The sequence below is a fragment of the Ambystoma mexicanum genome, chromosome 3p, assembly GCF_040938575.1.
Source record: "Ambystoma mexicanum isolate Mex_15411 chromosome 3p, UKY_AmexF1_1, whole genome shotgun sequence".
Classification (NCBI taxonomy): domain Eukaryota; kingdom Metazoa; phylum Chordata; class Amphibia; order Caudata; family Ambystomatidae; genus Ambystoma; species Ambystoma mexicanum.
In genome coordinates this window covers 221734016-221761932 of record NC_090925.1, presented here as the reverse complement: position 1 = coordinate 221761932, position 27917 = coordinate 221734016, and the positions used below count along the sequence as shown (strand labels likewise).

Below are 27917 nucleotides of genomic sequence, written 5' to 3'. Positions count from 1 at the left end.
GAACAATAGTACACCCTCTACCACACTCAATGAACTTGGCAGCATGGCTCCTGAAGTCATAGAGTTGGGTTACCTCCCAATTGATTGGGGCGTGGTGGGGGGAAGGGGCGTCAAATGTATCTTTTCAGTGATGGGAGAAGGCACAACAATAGGGTTCTGAGGCGCCCTATTAAGATGATTATCTCTCGACTCCCGCGCTGGAGCAGGGAGGTAATTATCTCAATAGGGTGCCAGCACCCTATTTTTGTTAAATGCACCCGCGAGCGCATTTAATTTCAAAAGGACGCCTTCTCCCACTTCCAGACATACACAAGGAGATGCACTGTGCACTCTAAAGAATCCTGCAAAGGCGCAGGTTCCTCCCATCACTCACAAACATGGAAAAGGAACCACGCAGGATGCATGGCACAAGGATCTCAAACATTCCCCAATGGCAGATGAACTTCCAAAGTTCTAGCCGAGAAGCACAAAGGAAGAGGTCAGGCAACACAATCTGTGGCCACCCAGTTACCTTACGCCTAATAACCTCAGCAACCTCATTCACAAGGAAATAGGCTGCTCCACGTTTGCCCTCGTTGGGCACGTTCTGGTAGCTAATGACAAAACCTCTCTGGGCAAGGACCAATATCCACCCCTGCAGGAGACAGAGAGAGGGCAGGAGCCCTTCTCACCCTGCATCTGCCCCCCAGGGTCCATCCGACCGGGAGGCCCCTCTGCAACACGAGGCTCGTGATCGTCTGGACTGAGGACACGCTCCAGTGGATCTGCCTCGGAACGCTGCGGTAAGCCCTGGAGCAGCTTTTGTTCCGCCCCGCATTCCCGGCTACAGCTGATGCTGCTGCATCCACACGATCAGCTGTGAATCGTGCCTGATCGCCGCGCCTGGTTCCAATATGGCGGGCGCATCGCGGCCTCAAACCGAGGCTCGCATTGGTTGCTGAGCAACCTTTCACCACATCTTCGACGCGCTTCCGCCGGCAGGCGGAAGGAAGCCGGCCATTCGGAAAAGGCCAGGGAAAAAGGCCTTGTTTGCCGTTGTTCGCCGGTGGCCGCCTAGACCGCCATTAGAGGTACTTGTTCTTTTACCCTCTTATGCATTGTGCATTTCACAGACAGCTACGCTCAATCATCGGACAATTCCACAGTGCTTGCACACTATAGCCCTGCATAAGACTAATAACAAGAGTATATGGAAATGCCGCTCTGTCTACATGTGCTTTACATATATTTCAGGCCATTTGCTCACTTGGACTTATAGCCTAATCTGCCCTCTAGGTACTATGCCAGAGTGCCCATACATCTACATACGGTGCTCTAGCCATCCCCTGACAACACTGAATCCGCATACTTTGTACCATCGTGCCACTGCATTGTACCTTATGGTCACCCAGTGACCACTGTACTATCATATTGTGCCTTATGGTCGCCTAGAGACCACTGTACTATCATATTGCGCCTTATGGTCGCCACTGCATTATTTGCGTTGTGCCTTATGGCCCCCTAGAGACCTTTGTACTATTGTGCTGCGTCTTACGGTCGTGTAGAGACTATCGTATCTCCCTAGCTCAACCACTAGTAACAGTATGTACTTCTTCCCGCCTAACCTAGCTCACCTAGTACCGCTCATCAACCTAACAGCTACACTTATCATTATCTACATGTCCATGCCTACAGCTCTGCCCACTCAGGGTTCAGGAGCCCACATACAACCTACTTCCAAACCCTGCTTCCTAGCACAGAGGAACCTTAGACTCCGGGCGAGACTACCCAAAATATTCGAACCCATTACCAAATATAACATCAACCTGGAACACCTTCGACCCAAACCTCTCCAACCCTTAGTAGCCACCGCACCTCTAAAACACCAACCCGTCTATAAAATCAATACACCTATGGCCAACCTTCCCTTCACAGTGCAGCCAGAACCTGAATTAAAAGCTGCTTTAATCAATGCCAGATCATTAGTCGCCCATGTTACTGACATAGCAGATGTCATACGAGATAATGACCTTGACTTCATTGCCATTACAGAATCTTGGCTCCACAAGGCAGCAGGTCCGGCTCTCACTCTGGCAGTCCCAGAAAACTATACCATTCTCAGAGCCGACAGACCAGACGCGCGTGGTGGAGGAATAGCGATCATCGCCAAATCTGATCTCTCCATGAGAATCATTTCCACACCCTTCCCTAAATCCTGTGAGATTCTCGCTATCAAACTACCTACAGCTAACTCTCAAACCTTAAATATCTACCTCCTTTATAGACCCCCTGGCCCCATCAGCACCTTCACTGAAGATATCACCACTGTTATCTCTGAGAAGCTAAAAAATTCCTCCCAAACACTAGTGCTGGGAGACTTCAATTTAGGCTTCAACGATATCAACGACCACCATGCTACTACTGTAGCCAATACTCTGTCAGTACTAGGTTTCACGCAAATCGTGAATACTCCTACACACTCTAAGGGAAGAATTATCGACTGGATTGCCAGTCACAACTGTAACCCTGTTATAACAGCCATTACCCCCCAAATATGGTCAGACCATCACCTTATCTCCTTTACCCTTAACACTAAAAGACCTATAGTCTCAACACCTACGCTAGCCACACCCACCCTAACCAGAAACAAGAAAAATATTACAGCAGATAATATTCTGCCCCACATCCTACCTAAACTTAATTCCCTTCTGGACCACACTGACCCAGACACCCTAGTGGACGAATATAATAAGGCCAATTCCCTTGCTCTTGACAGAATTGCTCCGCTTAAACTCAGGAACAGTAAACCAAAAAAGCATCTGAACTCCTGGTTTACACCCCACCTAAAAAACTTAAGACTACAGAAGAGAAAATGCGAAACAGCTTGGAACCGGCATCCTACCGCTGAAAATAAAACTAACCTAATAAACATCTCTTCGCAATACAAAAAAGACATTATCCTGGCCAAACAAGAAACCTATAATAATAGGATCACCCAAGCTAACTCTAGTATGAAGGAGCTATTTTCCATCCTAAAAGAATTGGAAAATCCCATCGCAGTACAAGATGATTCCATTAAAGACAAAACTTGGTGTACAGACATACAACTGGCACTAACCAACAAAGTGGCCAATCTCCAAACCAAAATTGCCTTAAAGAAAGCCTCATTACCTACCCAACCCCCGCTAAATGCAACCTCCACCCCTAAACCCACAGAATCTTCCCAATTCCGCTTCTCCAAGGTTTCAGTAATTCAGATAGAGAAGACCATTCTGACTCTTAAACCTTCCAACTGCAAAGGTGACCAATGCCCCGCACAACTGATCAAGGACGCGGCTAGGGATCTAGCCCCCTTCATCACAAAACTTATTAATGCCTCCTTCACTACGGGCACCATCCCTCGCAATCTAAAGGAATCTTGGGTTCTCCCCCTTCTAAAAAAACAAACATTAGATCCCAATATTCCCACAAACTACAGACCCATCACCACAGTTGCCTTCTTACTAAAAATATTAGATAAGGTAGCGTACACTCAAATCCAGAACTTCCTTGAGATGAACCATCTCCTTGGCACCCGCCAATCCGGTTTCCGACCGCATCACGGCACAGAGACTGCCCTTATTGACCTAAAGGCCCAAATAGACTCACTCAGAGATGAGGGCAAATTAGCTCTCCTTCTCCTTCTGGACCTCTTAGCCGCCTTTGATTTGGTGGACCACACAGTCTTATGTAATCACTTGGACTCGGCGGCCCACTTCTCAGGGGAGGCTATAGCCTAGATCCAGTCATTTCTCAGTGACAGGACCATGAGGGTGTTCTCCCCCGCAGCAGCAGCAGACCCTATTCCAATCACTTGTGGAGTGCCCCAGGGATCCTGTGTCTCGCCGACACTCTATAACATCTTCACAAAGCCACTCTTCGACGATCTTGATAATCTGGGTATCACCTATACCAACTATGCAGATGATACCCAGATTCTCTTACCACTTACCGGGGATTACGCTGAGGATCTGGCTTTGGTGAACAGAGTCTACAGCATCGTTCAGGCATGGATGGCCAACCACGGTCTATGCCTGAACGATGACAAAACAGAGCTCATCCTGGGCACGGCAGCCCGCATCTCCAAACTTAACCAAAAATACGCAGCTTTTGTCATTGATGGCAACATGATTAAGGTTGCCAGAGAAGTAAAAACCTTAGGTTTTTACCTTGATGCGACACTATCGTTCACCAAACAGGTGAACTCACTGGCCTCATCCACAGCCTATACATGCAAGCTACTACGAGCTGGGAAACAATTCCTTTCAGATGACAGTTGTCTTATCCTAGCTAGAGCCCTCATTTTATCAAAATTAGATTATTGTAACGCCCTTTACATAGGGACTACCAAACAAATCAACAATAGAATCCAAGTGCTCCAAAAAAACGCACTCAGAGCGCCCTAAGTATCCCCAGAAGTGCACACATTTCAGAAATAAGACGTAATCACAAATGGCTCTCCATTATGGAACGCCCTACCTCATGCACTTAGATCTGACCAAACTCTCAGCAATTTCAGAAAGAACACTGTAAAATGGCTCACTGAAAATGCGACATAAATGTCTCTCCACCCCTCGCTTGTCCAATTGCACCTCACTTGATACGTAATGACATGCCATATTGCCCGCTTTGACTTGCTATACTGTCTGACACTACAGATTTGACTGTTTAGCTGCTGATTGTGCGCTCTATCTGCACTTGCACTTGTCCTACCTTGTAAATGTAAGAAATGTCTACCATGCCTGCCGTGGAACCTGTAACTTGTAACGTCTGTAACTAAGCTGTAAATTTCCTTGTTCTTTTGCGCCCTGCTACCCCAGGGTCCGGCGCGCACAATAAATAAACAAACAAACAAACAAACAATATAGTCCTTCGCCACTGGGGAGTTGCAGGAAGCACCTGCAAGAACTTGGCTTAGCAAGTTCGAAAGCGTCCATATGTTGCCTGCACCAAGGGGCTGCCAGAAAAGGAGATCTCTAACCAAGCCCACTTCACATTGCATGACATGTGCTTCGCTCACGGTGCCAAGTGAGAGCGCTCCACCATGTAGCACAATTAACACTTGGCGGCGCAGAGGTCTGTGGGGTCAGCCCTTGTCAATTTCTCTGTGTCATTCTTTTTGGAAATGTCACACCCCATACCCTGGCATTGCCACAATGTAGGGTAGTTCTAGTTAGAAGAAACACAGTAGTCCTCACTCACTCACACACACATTACCATGGGGTGAGCATGGCTGCTTTTCCCAGCCAGATCATTCAGTTATTTAGCTTTTCTACAATAACATTCCCTGGCACAGCGGGGAAACATAAGAAATGAGCAACAGGCAAGACAAGAGTAAGTGCCCTACAACATGACATAATGGAATGCAAGGGAGAATGCCATGGCTAATGGAATAATGGATGAAGAGGGAGTGTCATTACCCTAGCTGCCTAGTCAATGCATAGAATTGGATCTTCACACATACTATTGCTCAATTGCTAGGATGTAAGTAGGAGTAAGAGGGAGCACTAGGAGGAAAAGTACTGTGCGACATGCTAGGTTTCTCCTTATTAATACCAACAAGACCTATTGCAGATGGAATGCTTCACACCTTCTTATTGTCTGTACTCACCGTTACTGATCCCAGGCATGGAGGAGGCCCATGGCTCGCTGTTTCCAGTTCGGTTTTCATTGAATGTATAGCAGTTCCCATACAGAGGGTCGTGGGAATGCGTATAATTCCTGAGACAGAAGAGAAAGGGTTGGTCAATGTAGGAGGAAGGGAGCGTGTGACGCGAGGCCACCAGGAGTGGGAGAAGGGTGTTATACAAGACCACTTACTTTACATTACAGCATCAAAAAATGATGAAGGGAGGAATCTCCCTCCTTCTTCTCTCTCAAGCTCTCCTTCAGTGCTGTTCCCTCCCTGCTGCTCTACGATCCCTTTGCAGCACTCATTTTCATTCCCTAAAGTCCTCTCCTTATCTCTTTAGTCACTGCTGCTGTGCACCCACATCTCAAGACAGCCCTTGCCTCCTGCACTCCCTCCCATTCACGCTGGTTCTCTAAACCCCATTGTGTCCTCTGCACCACATCCCAGCCCACCTACACTGGCCGGACACTAATATCCTGCTCACCTATCACTTCCCATAAAGCCCTCCTCCGTCCCTTACCAGCCTTGTCCTGCTCACCCAACATGATCAATATCAGCCCCCGTAACTGTCCCCTAGCGCCCCCTCCGCACTCACCCTTCGGAGCACGCATTGTCATTGAACCTGCAGGCAAAGATGAACTTCTCGTAGGTCTCCTCATTCAGTTCCATCCCAGAAGATGTGGGAATTCTGGCAAGGATGTTGATGTAGTGGAATCGGTACCACTCACGGATGGCATCCACCCCCGACGAGTACGTCTGGTAGAAGCAATCCTCCCCGGTGTCGTTACACTGGAAGAACAAAGAAAGGTTTCATGGGTGAGGACACAACAAGGCTAAAAACCAACAGATGCAGTAAAGACATGAGCACATCATGGGCAACAAGTACTTATCCTCCAGCCCTAACGGGGTCCTCTGCGACCCATGCTGGCCGTACCGCTTACCTGCACTTACAAATGTCCAATGTTGGTTGTCCTTATTCTATGTATGTCCACTTATGTATTGTCCCCGGTGACTGTTCCATTTACTCTCCTCCACAACCTGGCCAGAATGTCCCTCAAACTTACCCCATTGTAAGAAGCTCACTGCTTCCTGTCAAATCTGATCTTTTTAAATCTATTGTACGTTCTTTTGTGATCAAAAGAACATTGTTCCCCCTGTAAATAAATAAATAAATAAATAAGTAAATAAATACGTTAACAAAATGAATTTTATTTGCCCAGACCTTTCACACTCAAACTGTCCCTTGCTTTTTCAGAAGATGGATAACTTTCCTTCTAACGTTTTCGTACACTTGTATTCCTCTGTGGAGTTAAGCAATAATGTATAGTGTTTGATTGGGCACCTGGCATTTTAAGAGGTTTGGAGGCCAGAGAACCACCATTTTCAGGAGGTCAGGTCCTTTATGGTATTAATTGCATGGTGGGGGCCCCACTCTGTGCACTTTTTTGCACTTTAGTTCGTAAAGTGCAATTTTGATAATTTTCACTAAAAAGTGTAAACATGTGTTAAACCTTTGGAACACTGGTGAGCCTTTTTTTCCCCTCCATAGTGCAAAGAGCTGTACATGTCTCTCGCAGATGACACTTGTGGGAGGCATGGCATAGTTTGTCCGTGGAGTTTGCTTGCTTTAGCATAGCATGACACAGGAAGCTATAGGAATCCAATGGCTTTCCGCCAGCATGGAAATGACATGAGTAGAAATGACAGGAGGACACGGTAATCCTGTTCCATGGCCCCACTCCACCTGCTGAATCCAGGAAAAAACTGGAATGGTCAAGCAGGTTTTGAAACTGGCATAACTCTAAAAACTGTTTTTAACATTTGCTTTACTACTCCGGGCATTTGGAAAATGGCCTCCACAGTGTTCTTTGCAAAGCATCAGTGATCGTCATATGGGAAAATTGCATGTATTTTTATTTTAAAAAAGAAATGACCAACATAAAGACATTGATGATGATATTGCAATGTGCAAAGATGCACATGCATGCAATGGCTCTTTTCTGAGCTCCTGAAACAATACAAAAAGGCTGTCGATCCAGCTAAGGCCAGCCATTCACCTACAAAGTGCAAAAAACATTGTGGACACACTAGAAAATCTTTGCACTCTGGCAAGCACAATTTCTCACGGTATTTGCAAAAACCATATACTTTCAATGCATTTTCATCCTGTATTAACACTAGGCTAAGCTTGCCCTGGTTTAAGAATGCATTGAAAGAAAAGGTTTTTGCACCAGTGCAAACTGTGCCTGAGTGCTAATACCATGTAAAATTGCACACGTATTAGTGCAAAGGTTTTCTAATATAGGCCAAATGTTTTTGCAGTAGGGCATACTAGTGCTAATACCATGCAATACTTCACTTGCACCAGTACACATATTCTGTAATCTGTCCCCTGGTGGTCCCAATACATTGGATCTTTGACAAAGATGTTATTTTTACTGTTTGCAAATTGGAATCACAGTTTCGTTTTATACTCTTTTGACACATTAGGAAGGGATGTTGGTTTGGATAGTTTTCAGTTTTGCATGATATGATTTGGATAATCGAAAGAGTTTCTATGAACTATTTGTTGACATTGACCCGCTGTATTTCTGTGTACACTCATATGAGTTAGTTAACATGAGAACTAAAGTGTAAACTAGACGTAGCAATTTTGATCATTTGTCTTTCTCACTAGTTTACTACTTTTCTGCCCCAAATAGTTCAATTCATAGACTTTTTGCACAACCCTTTTTCTGCTATTATTTCCCCCACTTTATCATGTTTATTATAAATAGTTTATAAATAGTTTTTCTATATTATTGGACATTGCCTTTTTATTTATGTTTTTACTTTTATCTTTCTTATTTAAGAGAAGTAGCATTTTGGCCTCTATATGAGCGTGGTTGTGATGTCACCATCCCACCAATGACATCATCTTGCACATAAATGATCGTGCTTGGCACCCTCTTGAATACATATACACAGTGGACCTCAGTACAACTGTGCCGGTCCGGAAACAACAGTGCCAGTAAGCCTACCGGCACCATTGTGCCCGGAGCGCCACAATACAACTCTGCGGGCAGGTGCCATCCCGCCCGGCAGGGTCAGACCTGCCAATCGGAACCGAAAACCGCTCGCAGAGTTCTCGCGGGAGCACCGGCACCGTTGTTAACTCCATGGGAATGTGGACTAACAAAATTAACAGTGCCTGACTTCCCAGCCACCAGACTCGGAATAGCCGGTGGCACTGGGAAGTCCGGCGCTGGTAATTAATTACGGGTCCGGTGGCTACCTGCCGGTTTTATTGGCACTGTTACTGCTGGACCTGTAATGAGAACCAGAGTGACGAATCCCTAGATATCGTCACTTCTCCCCAAGCAGGAGCCCCTTCTAATGAGGCCGGGAGTTGTGGCCACTACCCGACGGTCCCCTGGTGGTGGTGCACAGCAGGAGGATATCATGGGGAGAGACTCCCCTTCTGGGGATAGGGACAGACATCTAGCAAGAGAGCGTTATGACCCCCTCCCAATCATCCCTCCTCAACCTACACCTATGGTACACCACAGTAATATACCCAACCACCCCATGTACCTGTGTAGGGCTAGTGACATACAATCCACTGAGACGAAGAGGAGCCCAGACTACCCAAGTAAGACTTGCATCAAAAAGACTGGGACGAGGAGGCGGTAAGGAACTATGATGATCTCTACGAAAAGTAGTTCAGAGCAATCTAGTTCTCCACTAAGGGCCACTACTAACACCAACATTAAAACATAAGATGGACAAGAGAGTTTGTCAAGCCATCCCTGGAGGCGCCACGAGCGTGGGACTTGTTCGCCATGGAAGTCAGAAGAGACTGGTGATCAGGACACTGGCGAGAAGGCATGGGCGTCCCTATCCAGTCCACCGTGGACGGACGGACCGGAAAGCTGGCAAAGCAGAGGTTCAGGCGTGGGAGGTAGCTGGACTGTGCGGTTGAGTGAAGACACGCATCCTGTGCGGAACCATAGGCTGTGGAGCTGCTGTAGTACACCAGAGAGTGCAAGAAGACACAAGAAGCCCGAAACAAAAGCCAGAAGAGCCCAAGACTGACGAAAGACACCAGCAAGAATCCTAGAGGTACACGGGTTCCTGGGACAGTTGACAGGGCAGCAACAGAGTTGTGGATGACTCTAGACCCACAGAGCAGGGGTGAAGAGGAAACCCCTGTGGGAGAAACAAATATTAAAATGCCAAAATCAGAGAGAGAGGAACCCGGGTCTGGGACCTGCACCCTTAAAAGAAGATCCATACAAATCATATCCTTCGTGACAATACTTGGCAGGACCAAGGCTGTCCAATGAACTAAGAGTGTGAGTCAAGGGAACCTAGTAATTCATCTTCTCATGACAGTACTTGGCAGGATAGTGAACCTGGAGTGTCCAATGCGTTGAGTAGAAGACTACAGATTACCATGAAATGATTAAAAAAAATGTACCTACTGAGAAATGACCACCATATTTTTGATTGAATTTTTGTTTTAATAATGCAGGGGAGACCCTCCGCACCCTCTACTTCCCCCAGCCTTAACCTATCCCCTTATGTCACCCCACATCTATTTTTAATAAAAAATGAACAATAATACCTAATTAATTGTACCAAAACAACAAAAAGAAATCAGTAATTTCTCATTAGGTATTTCTGAAGGCGATCATTTCTGCAGCTACCGAAGAATACGGGTCTACGACCAACAAACAAAGAAGTCAAGCGAGAATGATCCTCTTCCTCGTGGCAGTACTTGGCAAGTCAGAAGGCCAACTGGCCTATAATGGGAAAAACTGGGTCAAGAGTAATACTTGTGCATGAACTGTTGGGAAAGAAAGAAAAGTGTGAAACAAGGATCACCAGGGTGCTGCTGAGTGTGAAGTAACTGTGAAACTAAGATACTAGGAGAAGGGAGTCATTCTCCTGGTAGTGCTACATCTACAGGAAAAATGGCAATCTAACCAAAAGGCCAGGGGAAGCGAGTAATTCAGTAATTCCTCTTGGTGTTGTGTGAGAAACAGTGAAAGCCAGAGACCAGGAGAAGGGGGTCATTCTCCTGGTAATTGAATCTGCAGAAAGGATCAAACCACTGAATATTGTGATCCAGGGGAAGGGAGTGATTCCCCCAGGGGTGAGGAAACAGAGAACCTTTCTGATACAGAGTGTTACATGATTGACAATCCTTTGTTTGGGATGTATTGAGACCAGGCGAAGGGAGTCATTCCCCCTGGTTAAGAACTTGCAACCAGAACTGGGTTACCCAGTCCAGGATAAGGGAGTCATTCTCCTGGACCAAGAACATTGACAAAACCTTCTAGTTTAAGAATTAGAGATTATGACACATGACTCTGGACTCTTTAATTTCCAAGGACATTCTGACAGACCCATTAGCACTCTAGTTGACATAAGCAAACCCCTCATAGAGCTAGGGAAAGTTAGGTTTTCTCTTTATTGTCATGGTGAATAAAAGTCTATAGCAACCACTATGTCACCTGTGTGTCATTTTCCTCCAACAGCACCCTTTAAGCGGTCAGACATGTGTTGGTCTGTTTTCCATTCAAGTACAGTATATGTACCCCCATTTCGAGCCGTAACTGAAAGACCACTCATAAACAACACTCTAATGTCGGTACGTAGGGAGTTATACTGCAACATTGAAACTTGCTACTAAAACACATTTTATGTTATCTCACTGCATTTATTTATTTAGTATTTTTTCAGTATTTTTGCACTTAGAAGAGTTGTCTGCTTCTACGTTCAATTAGAGAACCTAGGGAGCATAGAGTGATTTTCTCCTGTAGGATTTGTTTCTTATTTTGGTTCTGATTCTTTTTGGATGATGGGTTCCTCAGATTGTTGGGTGTATCGCGGTGTTCTGAAATGGTGTTGCATCTTTCCTCATGTCTTTCTGTGTTTTTGGAGAGGACAAAGTCGAGGCAGGTGTGATCTAAGGGTGGTCCGGGTCTGTCTGTATCATTTAACACAAATTGGGCCTCATTATAAATCGTCCTGTCTGGTATTAAAGTGACGGTATTAACGTAAACCGGCACTTAACCAGACTGGCACACTACAGCTTTGCCGGTGGTGCACCTGAGTTACCTCCAGCTAAAATATGGAGGTAAGGTAGACGTCCTACTAGCAAAAAACACAGTCATTGCCGACACCGGTATTGCCTGTGGCGGTAATGACGGCAAATCCCCCTATGGAGTCCTATTGGACTCCATGAATGGGGATTTACACCATCATACTGGCACTCATAATACGGTGGTAATGCCACCGGGCCGAGTGCTGCAAATGTTAATAGCAGTTACCGGGATCCTGGCCTATTTACCGCCAGGATACCAGCAGGGTCGTAATGAGGCCCATTGAGCGTTATCCTGATGACATTTTATGATTGGTTTCAGATGTGTTCCCCGATGAAGAGTGTAATTCCCAAATGCATCGGAACAGCATATAGCATGTACTTCTATCATTAAAGGATGATTTCTCAAATAAAAGAACTGTGTTGAAGAGGTTTTCTATACTTTATAGGTTTTATAACGATTAATCAATATTCTTGTTTTTTATGATTTGTCTTTTTTGTGTTATTTAAACTGTGGGGCTACCACGGTGAGACACACAGTTTCTGGTAGGGTTTACCAGATCTACGTTTCGGGTGAAGGTCTTAATGCTGCCATCTGAATGCCACTGGCAATTAGTGCTGCTGCCAGCATTCCCTTTGTCTTGTTTCTTTTTACAGGGGTGTACCAATGTAACTTTGATGCCTTGCCCCTCAGTCCCCACCATTTTAACCTGTTTGCCCCCCTGCATGGAGAGGGTGAAATGGAATGCCACTGCCAGTGTTTTTACATAGAAGTAGACTGTCCTTTTCACATATGCAGAATTCCACAATTCATAATACTTTCTACGACTGAATATAGGTCTTCCCTGGACAAACCTAATCCAACCACCAAACACTGCAGTGTTCCACCCACTTTTTAAAGGTACAGTAATCGTGAGGTGAAGCAGATTTTTCTAAATCCCTCCTTATTGCTGAATGCCTACTTTACATAATGTGGCCTAAGCTGCCAGGCTCGTACAGACAGCCAACGGGTGTGCTATACCGGACTATCTGGTCCGTAAATCCACAATGCCTTGTTGGCTACATCCCATATTGAAAAAGGATCCTTATAACAGGAGTGGAAAGTCTCATCTTTTCACAAAGGGGAGTTTCCTCAATTCTAAATCCTCTCCCTGCATCATTGCTAAGATTAAACTCTTAGTTAATCCCAGAAAGGAAAGTTATTTTCTTGTACATATTACTTTGCTGCCTTTTGTTGCAGAATGTATTATTACAATGTACTTACAATATGTTATGAAGAATTAAGGGGCACTTTAATGACAATTCACAATACTCAAAAATGGGCCATTTGTTTAATTTGAGAAATCTATAAAAAGAAATAAGTATGTGGTAAAAGACGAAAGCAAAATACAGTTCCATGTGTTAGGTAAGATTTTGACTTTAGTGCTAAACCTACCTCACTTGTGAGAACCCCAGAGCATTTGGCTGGGCTGCTGAATTATTGTTCTCTATATCTCAGTGAGTGGGAACCTTTTTACACAATCACAGATCCTTTTACTCTTTTCATGGGTGTCATGTGTAAGACTCTCCATGGTGTCCTTATATTTGTATTCCTTTTGACCCATTTTTTTTGTATATACTTTTAATTGTTGCAGGGTTGCCCTTTCAGCTCCCCTTTTACTTTCTCTGGCTAACCTTGTGAGAACTACATTTCCCAACGGTAGAAAGGATATGTGTATCCCTTCTACATTTTGTTAGGTGAAAACCAGCACCCCCACCTTATGTAGAGTGCTGGGGAGATACAAAGTATCCCCTTTCTAATTAGCACTGTAACAATTCTTTTACAGGGACAAGCTTACCTTTAATGGCTGGTGGCAATGGACCTTTTTACTAATTCGGTGCACCTTTACCATTGGCTGTTTCCACAGATACGGTAAAGGCAAAACCATTCTAGTAACCACAAAACCACAGTGCCACATCCAACCATGAAAGAATTCTTGCCTGGAGCCTTCCCCATTGATCGCTGCAAAATCCCTTCCAGTGTCCTGTCTTCAGTCTTCATAACAAGGAATTCATCGACCCGCTTTTTGGCTGCAGATCCTGAAGTCCCCCCCACTGCAAGCTCTTCTTCTGTGCTGAAGTACTGTGTTGGCTGGGTTATTTACTTACCTTAAGCCTATATGATTTCTGTAAAGCTTTTGGGGTGTTTGTTGTGATTGGGAGGCCTCTCATCCAGTTCACCCAGGCCCACTGCTGGAATCCTCCTAGGGAGGGAGTCTTCTCAGAGGTCCCTGGACCCTTTCAACCTCTCTAAAGTGAAATATTTGTTTGAGCAGTCTTCCCGAGGAACTCTGACTTGTGCTACTTCTGTGCCTTCCTGACCTGTCTGTTGGACACAAGAGACCTAATGACCCCCCTTCTGCCACTGAGAACACTCATGCTCCAAGAATAGGGAAAGACGTCTAAGGATGGGGCCGGTTGCCTGGAAAGGAAAACAAGTGTTTAAAAGTTTACTTACTTGTGAAGGAGTTGGTTGGTAACTGTCTCTCTGAGAGTGAGCAGTTATAAAAGTTCTCACTTACCTTGAATGTGTTCTGCCATTCTGAAAAGTGTATGTAAGTTTATTTTACTCACCTGTGAATTGGTTGTGCCTCTTCCCAAAAATAATGCTGTTGGCTTCACTTTACTATTTATTTTAGGATAACTGTAAATGTACACCGACTGGGTCTTGCTTCCCTTCACCTCCTGTATAGCCTGTCTAGAATAAGTCTACCTTGGGTTTTACTTTAAATAGTTGTGTGCAATTCTTAATGAGTGTATTGTAGGTTTTACTAACCTTGGACTGCCTTGTGCCATCATTAAATAAGTTAGAGAGTTATTGCTTACCATAGTCTGTGTTGCACTGATCTGAAATACAACTGTAATTGTATATTACACCACAAGGTCTTACTCACCTGGTATAACTGAACGTTATCCTGAATGTAGTTATAGGTTTATACTGTTCCATGAATTTGTGTTCCACTATTCAGAAAAGTATCCTGTAACAGGGTTGGTTTACTAAGTGATTCCTTAACTGTGTTACTGCATGACTAACCGGGTCTACTACCCATGACTTACTGTAAAGTAATCTAAAGGTGACCGATGGTTTTACACTCCATTAATAGGTGTGTCCTATACTAAATGTGTTTGATAAGGTCTGACCTCCCTAGAAATACGGTTCGTTTTTTTAACAGGGTCTGTGCTTTGGTCTGTGTACTTTCAAGCATTGTGTTGTGTTTTTAAAATGTATTTATGACTCTATGATAAAGTACTCACCCAAGACTTAACCTGGCCTAGCTGTATGCATAATAAACCTTTATTTTGTATAATACTTCTGGGTGTAAGTGTTTCTGTTGAATCCTTGGTGTACTACAAGTTCTTTGTACCTTCCTACAGCCTTCTCTCCCTCCTAAAATAAGCCTGGCGGCTCTGGCTGTGCTACCAAATACTCAGGTTGTACAGCCTTACTCTAAGAGTGGAGTTTTGTACTGTCACAGTTGTATGGTTTTACTGGTTGGACTTCAGAAAAACTGTCCTAACACCAATCAAAGAGTTTAAAAACTAAATAAAATCGATAAAATATTTGCATAAAAAAATAAAAGGTAAGTAATGGAAGAGCGTGAGTGAAGGAATGAAACAACTTTATTGATAAATCATTTTAAATCACTCCCTAGAGTCGAGACCTGGCCCTGATTCTTTGAAACAGGTATTGCTCTTGCCTTCACGAAAAAAGCCAACGTTGTGAGCGTCATTGACCTTTTCCGTACATTTCACAACTTCTGTGCAAGGCTGAATTGCTTAGACTTCCTGCATTGATTCAGATCAAACCTTATGCTGAAAGCGCTGAGAAGCTCCATGCAAATGAAGTTGACTTTCAGACCGATCCTGACTAGCATGAAGGACGATAGCCGTAGAATTCCTGAAAAGGGTGGTGTCGGAATGTTGATGCTGCTATATTTATCAGAACCTTTTCTACATGATCACCTATTGGCTCATGTTGGATTGCCTCATTCAGTTGGGTATTGATTGTCTACTAGCTCTATCATGGGTGGGGAACCGCTTATCATTTTCATTCTGTGTGTGGACGGGAAGACACTGGCAATTCTGTACAAGCAGTACAAATAGTACAAGTACCACTGTGCTAGACACACCTTAGATGCAATTTCCTGCAGAGATGGACTCTCGAACACTGTCCTGTCTGTACCGATCATATGGAGTGATCACCACTTGATCCCATTCATCGTAAAAATCCCAAACCGCATAATGCCTGTAAATGTAATACTCCACACTAACAAACAAAACTGGATGAGTCTTGACCTGGAACCTTAACAGAGCTATTGGGATCAACCAAACCAAATATCTCCCAGCTAAACCGAATGACTCCAGATTCGGCAAAATAGAAACTTGACACCTGAATCACAAAGACCCTAGAACAATTACCACCTGCAAAACTCTTCAAAGCCACTGTAAAAGAAATGGCAGCAAGATGGTTCACAGAAAGAACCGAGAGAACTCAAAAAAAGAAACCGCAAACTGGAAAAGTAATGGAGAAACCATTACAACCAATCGGACAAAAACTAATTTTGATGACAACTCCGAATGTACACATCAACAGTTCCAAAAGCAAAAAAAAACATACAAAACCAGAAGAATCCATTCGGTTGCAAAACCACAAAAATAACTATTAAAAATCTTCAAGGAAATGTAAATCCCAACATTGTGCAACAAATGTTTCGTACCATCATTGTCCCTATGTGACAACATCGCACAGCACATAAGAACAGAAATAGAAGCAAATCAACAGTCCATCAGCGCAAGCCGCCTAACAATAAACGCAAACCCGGAACCAGAAACCAGCGCACCACCATCCACCACAACACTCAACTGATTCGACATATGCACTCAATCAAAGCACACTCAGAAAGCCAAAACACACAGACACCAGTTTCTCCTGGTTTTGCAAGCATCAACAGAAGAGCACAACCTCTATCCTACCCTGTTCCCTCACTAACCTACCCAATCCACTTTGTTACTGAGCCACGTGAGTGCCGGCAGACAATTGCAAATGGTAGCAGTGTGCAGTATAAATCAACATAACATAACCAAACCTTTGTGATCTTGGGCAAATCACGGTATCTCTCACAACTTTAAAGCTTTTACATTCTACAATGTTTTCAGCTCGCAATGATGTACTTGGTGCAGGTTTACTCCCTTCTTGAATTCTCTCATATACTGAGCAAGACGTGAAATCATAACACTTAAGATACTGAATGTGGATGGACAAGGGTTCCAAACTGAACAAGATGTAAGGATCACCCAAGAATAAACCCTACGTCCAGGAGCAGCAGCGTTTTGTTTTGCAGAACCTCCTCGACAGTAGATCATTGTATGACAATGTGGACCTTGGGCTCACACCGCAACCTGTTCTTCCTGGCCTGCTGGAACTTTTCTGTGAGGGGGGGTTCCACAAATTCCCCAACTGGCTAGCTGCACCACCCGATAAAAAAGAGTAAGAAGTACCCTACTTTTCTCTATAAAAGATATAGGTATAACAGACATCGCACTACTCTGGATTAAGTCATTCTTAGCAGACAGAACATAACCCGTATGGATAACACCCTTCAAATTTACTCCACAAGTTAACGACTGTGAAGTACGAGAGGGATTCTCACTATCACCACTATACTTCAACATCTACCAGACTCCAGTAATCAGAATATTCAAAAAACACAAAATTACATGCTACAACTAAGCAGACGACACTTAAATCATCTACAAAATTGAAGACACTCAAGCCGATCACTCAACCCTAATAGAATGTCTAAAATAAGTCTTTAACTGGATGACCGCCAACAACTTGAAAATCAACCCAGGAAATACAGAGATCATGATCATATCCAAAAACCAAGAGAACAACACCTACATTCACTGGCCAATGGAAATGGGAGCTGCGCCAACAACATCTAAGGGAGTAAAAAATCTGGGAGTCTTGATGAACAACACCCTAAACTTAGAACCACAAATAAATGCAATAATCAAGAAATGCTTCTTCCTCCTCCACACAAGAAGAATCTTACCTTTCCACTCCTTCATCAGAAAACACTCACAATAGTTGCCCTCATCATGTCAAGAATTGACTAAGCTAACAGCCTCTACCTCAGGATACTAAAATACCTCCTGAATAAACTACAACGCATCCAAAATGCAGCAGCCAGACTCCTCCTCAAACTATCCAGAAGAGACCACATCACTCCAGCACTAAAAATACTACATTGACTCCCAGTCAAACATCGCATCACCTTCAAAACAATGTGCATAACAGACAGGGCAATCAGTGGACAGGGAGCTGAATTCCGACAAAAGAAAATAACAATCTACAAGCCAACGAGACTCCTCAGATCAAGCAATGAAATCCACCTGGAACCAAACCATACCTCAAGAAAAAACTAGGGGGCTCCTCCTTCTCCCACCTAGCCACAAAAACCTGGACCAACATCCCGAAAGAAATAAGAAACACCAAAGACCACCTACAATTCAGAAAACTACTAAAAACCTGGCTCTTCAACACCCTAGATTCAAATTGAAACAACTAAACAATAAAACAGAAAACCCAAAGAACAAGCTGACAGAATCTAGGATGACACTGACAGGTCAAATAGGACACAAGCTACAGCCTCTAAGAGGACATAAATTACCATCCCTGCCCAGCTCCATCCAACAACCTCACCCACCCCATGAATGCTACCAGCTACCATAATTGCATATAGTTGTGTGAATGTTAGCAGCTGCCACACTTGAGCAGAGTTGTGGACATTGGCATGCGCCGGGCCCGGACTAAGTTGTGAATGATGGCAGGTGCCACACCTGGACGTAGTTGCGAGTGTTGTCATGCTGCGAGGGGGCTATGAGCGGTAGCCTGCATGAGCAGCTGGATAGGACTGTGAATGCTGGGAGGGAATGTGGTAGTTTAGCACTTTGCTTCAAGACAACAATGCCAATTACCCAATCCACTAACAATTTCACCCCTCTGCAGACACCTCTCTAAGCTTACCGGCACTGTTGTTTCTGGACCGGCACACAATGGGTTTGCCTGCCGGAGCCGTTGTGCCCGACAGCTATGACCCTGCGGGCACAGTGACCACGGTAGGCAAGCCATCATGGAAGCACCGGCACCGTTAACAACGGTGCCGGTAGTTCTGTGGTCCCCATTCCCATAGAGTCCAATAGGACTCTATGGGAATGGGGACTTAAAATTTGCCGGCGCCTGACTTCCCAGACCGCCGGGGTTGTATTCCCCCGGTGTTACCGAGAAGTCAGGTGCTGGTAAATAATTACAGGTCCAGCAGCAACCTGTCGGTAGCCCCGGCAGAGCTACCGCCGGACCCGTAAGGAGGCCCATGTTTTCTGAAAACACTCGCCAGAAGGTTTCTGGAAAATGTACCTAACATTCATGAAACGGAGAGTGAAGGGAAACATGAAGCCATTAAAGGCGAGGTGCATTCTGGGAAATGTAGACTGCCAAAAGATACTATTATGTAGCTAGAATCCCGATGCTGAATCCTGAGAAACACGGCGCAAGTACCAGCATGTCTAAACAATATTTTAAGCTAAAGGGCACTCTGATGCTGCATTCTGGGAGACGTAGTGAAAGTACCAAGGTGTCATGAACATATGGTGAGACAAAGAATGCCCTGAAAGTTCATTCATCGAAACAGAGTCCAAGGGCTCAAAAGACACTGAGAGATCAAGTACGACATGTGTTTGTGAAAGAGAGCCCTGGCACTGCATTCTGTCAAATGAAGTGACCATGTTAAGAGACGTTGTGAGATAAAAAGAGGGCCCAGAATAGCATCTTGGCAAATGGAGGGCATTTCCCCCAAGGAATCATCAAGTAGCTTTATGAGAAGAAATTCAACCAAGACAGCAACATAACTGCAATGTACTACATATTTATTTTAGTCCATACGACCTCCAGATGCTTGGTTTCCTCAGGGTCTGCTGGAGAACTGCTTCATAGCATTGTTATAACAACAGTGTTAAGGGGAAAGGCTAGAGCCATGATTCACATGTCACCTGCTGGGAAGGATTAGGATCTGGGGATCGAAAAATGATAACTGTTGTATGGCACAGCCTAGCATTCCTCCTCAAATGCCTCAACTGTCTGATCCCCACCAACGGTAGCCACAATCCTGCCCTATGGCTTTGCCCCGCCCCCACTCCCACCCAAGTAGCCCCAGTCCTCACCAGTTTGAAACCAATGTTCCAATCCTTTCGACCCATGGGCAATTCCGTTTCACTGACAGCTGCCCGCTTAACACGGTTGCCCTCCAGTTGTTTAGGATCCAACCACTCCAGAGGGTACAGTTGGGATATCACACTTCGGCGCCCCCTCCTGGATGCATTTTCTGATCGCAGTCTCGAGCTGTTGTATCCGTAAAGCTCGTGCAGTGTCTGCTCGGTCAGTCGGTCCAGCTCCTCCAAGTCGTCCATCACAGCCATGTACCTAAAACACAACAGCAACAATGGTGACCACCTTCAGGAGAAGCAATATGCACAAGAGCATGCTCCGGTACACTAGTATACTCACTCCCAGTGGCCTCTAGGTATAGCGTTTGTACTAGCTCTGTTGCTTCCTGAAGCTAGGTCTGCACTCAATAAATACCCTAATAATAATAATAATAATAATAATAATAATAATAAAATAGCTGACTGTCCCCCTGTGTAGAGGATTTGCTTTGCACATAAAGACCTCAAGTGCTTTTAGTGTTTCCTAGATGTCCTCATTCCTGTACATCTTTCAGAAGGCACACAATGGCCTTGAGTTCTCCCAAGCCTGTATCTGTTAAGCACCTTTGGCTCTCCAGATATTTTCGACTACAAATCTCATCATCCCCAACCACCATAGTCAATGGCCCTCATTACGACCCTGGCGGTAAGTTCCGGTCATTACCGGCATGGCGCAATTACTGTGTCCGTGCTGGCAATAGACCGCTAAAGGCGGCCCATTACGAGTTCGCGGGCACGAACTTTGCGCCATGCCGGTAATGAATTCACGGCTATGCCGCTAAAGCCCGAAAATTCCCCCTTTGCGGCATCGTATGCAGTGGAAATAGCACCTCTGGCATCCTAGCCATCGGCATTAGCGGTCACCGCTAATAACGGTCACCTCAAATAGCGGAAACCGCTATTAGCGATGACCGTAAATAAGCGGATCCGGAAGTAGCGTCATCGCACAGGAACGGGAAAGAGCACGGCGGCCATCTTTAAAAACACAATCCATTGCCATCCACCACAACCAGGAGACATCTGACCCCCAGAACTCCCACACACCTCAACCACCACCTGTCTGATTTTAGGATGCCAAAAGTTGTGAAGAAAAGTGGAGATCGGCTGTGCCAGGAGCGCTTCTCAAGAGAGGAGCTGACCATGTTGACTGAAACACTTCAGGAGCATGCAGACGTGGTGTTTGCAACAGACATGTCCCGACCGGCGCTGCTGCGTAAAAAGCAGATTTGGACATTGGTCGCCCAGAGGGTCAGTGCTGTCGGGACCACACCCCGCACACCAAAACAATGCCGCAAGCGATGGGACGATCTACGTCTGCGCGTGAGAAGCATACTGTCGGCAAACAGAAACCTTGGGATGGCGACAGGTGGAGGTGCAAAGTCGCCCCTAAAACTCCAGCCACAGGAGGAGATATGTGCCTCCACCATAGGCACGGAGTCAATAGAGAGACTTGGGGACATGGAGAGAGGAGCCCCGTCATCAGCCGAAGCAGGTAGGTGTCTCAAATCAAAATGCCAATACCACCACGATGATGTCCAGATGAACTGACAGTGCAATGATGTATATCAGGGTCCACCAGACACATAAGCACAAGAATGCCTACAGGCAGTGCAGAGCATCACCTTGTCCACATGCATTATGCACCCCATTTGTGTTGCAACCCAAATGCCTCCATGCATCACCCACCCAAGACTGAGACAACCTGTATGTCACTCCCTCCAATGTGACTCATGTACCGATCCATATCAATGCAGCCACCCCAATGCATGCTCAATGCCCGTAGACCCATCACTAACCCTCTCCCTCCTTTGGTCCCCCCCAGGCACACAATCAGACAGCGCCGATGACGACACCGGTGCCACCCCAGGGAAGAAGGCCAGGGCCGAGGAGGGACAACACCGGCCCTCCACTTCAAGGGGCATAAGCAAACCGCTACGACCTGAGAAGGAAAGGGCACACCACAGGCCACAGCACCAATGTGCTCTACGTCCCCCACTGTGGCGCCCACAACAGCCAGCATTACCCAAGTGTCGGCGGCAGACGGGACTGCATTGGCTGCAAGCAGCACTATTGGCGAAACAGCTGCCACAGCAGTCATCTCCGATGACGAGGAAGGGGATGTGCTTCATGTTGCAAGTCCCCCCACTGGCCCCCTGCATTCCCCACACCTGTCCCCATGCAGCCTGCCCGACACCAGCATGCATGGGCTATCTCCGGCTAACTCATTGCCGGCAACTCCCAGCCCGACCACATCTGTGCCCGAGGAACACAGTATTTCGGGCACCTTTCAAACATCCACCCTAGCCCCAAACACCCAAGAGGGGATCCAGGACATTCTAAGGCGCCAGCAGCAGCTCACTGGCCTCCTGACACAGCACATTGCTGAATGTGGTAGTGCAAGGGAGGACATCCGTGAATGTGCTGCTTCCCTGAAGTCAGCAATAGAGTCCAGCTCAAAGGACATATGCGCAGAACTGGCCGCAGTGCGGCACGTACTGTCTGAGATGGTGCAAGCAATGCGGGACATGCGTCCATCCGAGCAACCAAGTACATCCTCAGCTGCTAGTTCCACCAGGACCAGCCCTGTGCGCAGGTCTGGCAGGAACCTACGGTGATCACACAGGGGGGCACCTGGTGCTGGAAGAGGGGGATGCCAGTTGGCACAGCCTTGCCAACTGGTGCCACGTGGTCCACTGGTGGACAGTACTGCACACCATGTGTTGGGGAGTTGAGGGGGGAGGGGGGAGTGGGTGTGTTGGGGAGTTGAGGGGGGAGTGTGTTTGTTGGGGAGTTGAGGGGGGAGGGGGAGTGTGTTTGTTGGGGAGTTGAGGGGGGAGGGGGGAGTGGGTGTGTTGGGGAGTTGAGGGGGAGGGGGGAGTGGGTGTGTGGGGTGGAGGGCCTGTTCACTTAGTTATGCTTCTTCAATACACATTTTGGTTACTCATGATTCACATGTGTGGACATTGCTTATTGCATACATGTGCTTTATTGGTTAACAGTCTACAGTGTCCATGTCCCTGACACACCCAGTGCCCCGAGTGTCATCTCCATGTAACACCCCCCTGTCCATGTGTGCTAGAAACATTGGGTGATCAGAGTCTGACGCATGGCACGTCCCTCCTGTGCATCGTTTCCTCCCTGAGGAGCTGCCCCATCCCCACCCTCCTCATCCTCTTCGTCAGGTGGTTGCAGTTCAGCGTCAGGGGGCAGGGGCACATTCCGTCTGATGCACATATTGTGTAGCATGACACATGCCATGACGACCTTTGCCATCTTCTCATGGCGGTATAGGAGTGCCCCACCAGACCTGCTGAGGCAGCGAAACCGTGCCTTCAAAAGGCCAAATGTCTGCTCAATCACCACACGGGTCCGTGTATGGGCACGATTATAGTCCTCCTCGTGCCTATTCTGTGGGTTCCGGACAGGGGTAAGGAGCCACCTCTTCAAGGGATAGCCTGCATCACCTGCATGTGGGCAACAATGTATGTGTAAGTTATCACATCATATTTGACATCATTGAGTGACACCATGGCATGCATTTATTTCTTAATTTCAACTCCATTTCCATGCATGGATGGAGACACACAATGTGACTGCTTTGTCTGTATTCCTCTTATGGGCTGGTTTGCATGCCATCTACTAGTGGGCGCAGGGGGGTCCAGTTCCTTGTGAGTGCCCATGCACTGTGTTAGTCCACAGTGGTTGTTTCTGTGATGTGGCAGATGTCCAGTAATTTGTATGCTTTCATCCTGGCACCGTTGATGTCAGCATCATGATGATCTCACTACGCACAACAAATGGTGTCATTCAATTCAGTTGGGCCTCTGTGTCAGTGTAGTGGTGTATTGATGTATTTGGCCCTCATGTGACACCTTTGTACGCAGTAATGGTGGACTGTCCTTTCAGTTGATTGTGTTTGGTGCTGTGTATTGACTATAGTCATTGCTTGTAGTTGCATTTTGTTGAGGGGGATGCGGTCTGATTTGTTACAGTGCACATGCAGATGGCTGTGGAATGGTTGTGACACTGCTTCATTTACATGGTAGGGCAGCTTACATCTTGCATTTTGTGGTTAGGTGTCAGCTCCAGTCTGGGCTGCTTTGGGGTATGAGCATGCTCCATTCCCTCTGGCACTCGCAGCCAGGTGAAGCATGCATCTCCCCCCCCCACCATCTCAGCCAGGTGAAGTATGCATCTCCCCCCCACCATCTCAGCCAGGTGAAGTATGCATCTCTCCCCTCCCCCATCTCAGCCAGGTGAAGTATGCATCTCTCCCACCCCCATCTCATCCAGGTGAAGTATGCATCTATACCTCAATCACCTACCAACATCACATTTCCATGGGCATAACATGCGACTCACAGAGAAGCCAGGATCTCTGCCCTGCATGTCGCTCCATGTAGCATGGTATCGTGGCGTTCCGCAGCACCATTGAATCATGGGTAGATCCGGGGAATCGGGCACAACAATGTGTGATGATCCTGTTCAAGTCACATACCATTTGCACATTGATTGAGTGGTATAGTTTACGGTTGCGGTACACTACCTCCATGGCATGTGGGACCACCAATTCCACATGGGTGCAGTCGATGGCGCCAATGCAACCAGGTATGCCAGCCAGTGAATGGAAACCTACTTTGGTGTTTGAGATCTCCTGGGCAAACCGTGGTAAGGAAATGTGGTCATCTGTGTGCTTGAGGAGGGCATCCAGCACTTGGTTCAAAGTACGTGACAATAATGGTTGTGAAATGCCATGCAGGTTCCCCACTGTGTTCTGGTAGGTGCATGTGGCCAGGAAGTGGAGCACAGACACTACCTTCAGTAGGGTTTGGGATGGTGGTGCGTGTTTCAATCAGGCTGACAATGTCGTCATGTATCATGTCCACAATGGTGGTGATGGTGTCCCGGTCCAGACGGTACAGGGTGTGGATCTGCTCAGCGGTTAGGTTGAATGGACTGGCTCTGATGCGTGGGATTGGGGGCTGCCTGCGTGGTGCCACTGGCTGTGCTGGTGGGGCTTGCTGGCCCTGCCTTGCCCTCCTTCTCCTCCTGCATCTCCTCTGTGCTGCCTGTTGTTGTTGTTGTTGTAGTAGTAGTAGCACTTCCACTGCAATCAGGTCCTCCAGCCCCAGCATTGCTAGTAGTATTGGAATCATTGTGGAGTGTGACTGGGTGTGGGAAGGGGTGGGGTGTGCTCCTTTTGTGCTTGCCCAGTCTGTTTTGCCTCCACCTGTTCTGATTGCGTCCACCTGTGGCAGTTGGGAACAATGCACCTGGCCGTTTACGGTTGGTCCGCGATGGCGGTATTTGCACCATGGCGGTAAGGTACTTTACGGCCTTCACAAGGGTGTTAATTGCATGTCCGCGTGACTCGTAATGTTCCCCACTTTGCGCCATGCCGGTATTTACGGCATAGGGGTCGCGTGCGCGCGCCCTTGGCGCTTTTAGCGGCACCGTTAATTACGGTGCCGTTAATAGCACTTCATCAGGTCATAATCGGCCGGAGCGGTAATCGATGCCAGTAATCCTTTACCGGCATCGTTTTTCACTTACCGCCAGGGTCGTAATGACGGCCAATATCCAGATATCATGGGAATTGTAGTCCGAAACATCTGGAGAGTCAACGGTTGCAGGCCTCTGCTGTACAGCATCAGATGTCCACTGCATGCAGTGTGTGAAACCTTTTTATTATGAGAATTATAACATAAATTCCTTTCTCAGGCTGTCTCGGGAGGATAGCTCAGGAGCAGAGTGCTTGTCTTGAAAGCAAGACGACACAGTGCACCACAGGTTCGATTCCCGGGTCCGCGCTTAGAAACCTCTGGGTATTATGCATGTTCTAAATAACCTATCATAGCATATCATAATAAATTGGAAAACATTGACAAGTGTTTTATAAAACCACGGTATTCTATGACAACCTCATTATATTATTATCGTCCTATTTTCAATCACAAAAAATATCTAAAATCTGTTTTTTCCATACGTTTTCGCTCAAATGTGATATTGCACATATGATTTGTATCAGGTTTATAGGTTTTGTCTATAGGTTTTCCACTCAGATGACGATGCCGCTCTTTGCACCATCCTTACATTTTTCTGCAGCGCTAGAACTGGCCGACAGAGGTAAACTCTGCTCTACATTAGCCAATATGGGTCTAGAAATCTCTGTATTCGATATTGTTAGAGCACTCTATGAAAACATCTCATCACAAGTTCGGTTTGGCCGTTCGTGGGAGCTTTCTAGAAGCTTTCAGACTACGAGGAAAGCTAACAAGTAGCTTTAGCCTTCGCATACACTTCAGGCATACTATTAGCAAACTCAACTGAAGTGGGAGAATGGAACAAAAGCTCCCACCAATCCCCTCACACCCCTGGCCTAGAGGATCACGGCCCAGGCACCCGCCACGAGAGGAGTTTGCCCATCTACCAGACGACCTAATACACTGGTACACGAACATACGGATGTTCCCATCCGCCTGCCCACCAGCCTGCCCTGCCCATGCCGACACCTGCGGCATGGATGAACTCGACTGAACCATTCAACACTAAATCAACACATCGTTAGAGATGCCATGACGACCTAGCCAACGGTCAGCACACCCGTGCAAACATGCACACCGGACACTCCCACACCAATCCACACGAAGAACATATTCAGTGCTATGACGTAGGTGACGGACACACCCACTGACGCGCATCTTTATTATTTTTCACATAGGCTTTTCAAAATGCAGAAACGCAAGACGCACAATGAACTCATCTAAAATGCTTGCTCACGCTTCTCCTAAGCCCATGCATTGCCATGAGAAATATAACAAAGACATGATACTGGGGATAAAGCAATATGATACCATAACCTAAAGCGCCGTGCATCAAACGTTTCCACCTATGCACCAGGCCCAAGTAGGCCGCAAGTGAGGGCTTCCATGAACATTGAATGAGCAAGAGTACAGTTGCTGACCCCGCAGAATGAGCCCGGCGAGAGCAGACAGTCAAGGGCACAATGTTGCAAACTCGCATGCCGCAAGCCGACGCCAAGGTCACACCTGCAAATTAAGCCAGGCACACAGTGGAAAATGCAATATTAATTGTGCAGAATTCTGCCTCAACCACGGTCTCACCTCACGTGACCAAGCCGAACCTGAGAGGGTGCCAGGCCCAGGAGGAGGGAGGCGCCTGGATCCCACGTTTCAAGACACAGGCAGATACAATTAAGCGACTCAATGGACATCTGCAGCGGTGGGAGTAGTCTGCCTTCCAGCATATGAATAAATCCTCACATTGTCTGCACATACCCATAGTGATACATTGTTGCAAATGGCAGGTGCACCGCGAGCTGGGAACAGCGATGGTCCCAGACTGGGGGGCTCGCGGGTGGACCAATCAGAACATGGGGCCCTTATCACTGACGCCATTAACATTAGCCAATCCTCAGGGGTCTTCATGTAACAATTTTCATGTATCAAATTGAAGGGACAACCCAAGTATACCACCTGACTGACCCTCAACCAATAATAACGCTCTCTATACGTATGCTATACTAACCCTACCACTCGAGGAACCAATCCAGAGTGGCGATAGGTTTTTTGCTAACTTTCCCAGGTGACGCAAGTAGCGCGTCATACTAAGGTAAAAAGGGCCTGCGAGCCCCACGATTTAGAGAGAGAGTGTCAGGACGGACGCGTACGATCCTTGACCCATCCCTGCTGTTTTGTTTAATAAACAGCAGAACCACCTTGCTTCTTGCGTGTGTCTCATACTCATTCTTTTGGGATATACGGGAGGAGTTGGGGCCTCCCTGCCCGGAGGTCCGCGGACGGCCCAGCCGACCCCGGGAGAATTTCCCCCCGACACAACGCTGCCGGTAACTAT

The 27917-nt window shown here is 46.5% G+C and overlaps 1 protein-coding gene across 2 annotated transcripts in view; it reads right to left on the bottom strand.

The window, feature by feature from the left end:
- Positions 1 to 27917, bottom strand: part of LOC138580288 (amiloride-sensitive sodium channel subunit alpha-like) — a 223852-nt gene that overhangs the window by 130871 nt on the left and 65064 nt on the right. For both annotated transcript variants that reach the window (XM_069650701.1, XM_069650702.1), the window contains exons 3-5: positions 20001 to 20259; positions 6246 to 6439; positions 5630 to 5739 (exon numbers count right to left, since the gene is read on the bottom strand). In XM_069650701.1, coding sequence (XP_069506802.1) covers positions 5630 to 5739; positions 6246 to 6439; positions 20001 to 20259 — 563 coding nt within the window. The remainder of the gene's footprint in view (positions 1 to 5629; positions 5740 to 6245; positions 6440 to 20000; positions 20260 to 27917) is intronic.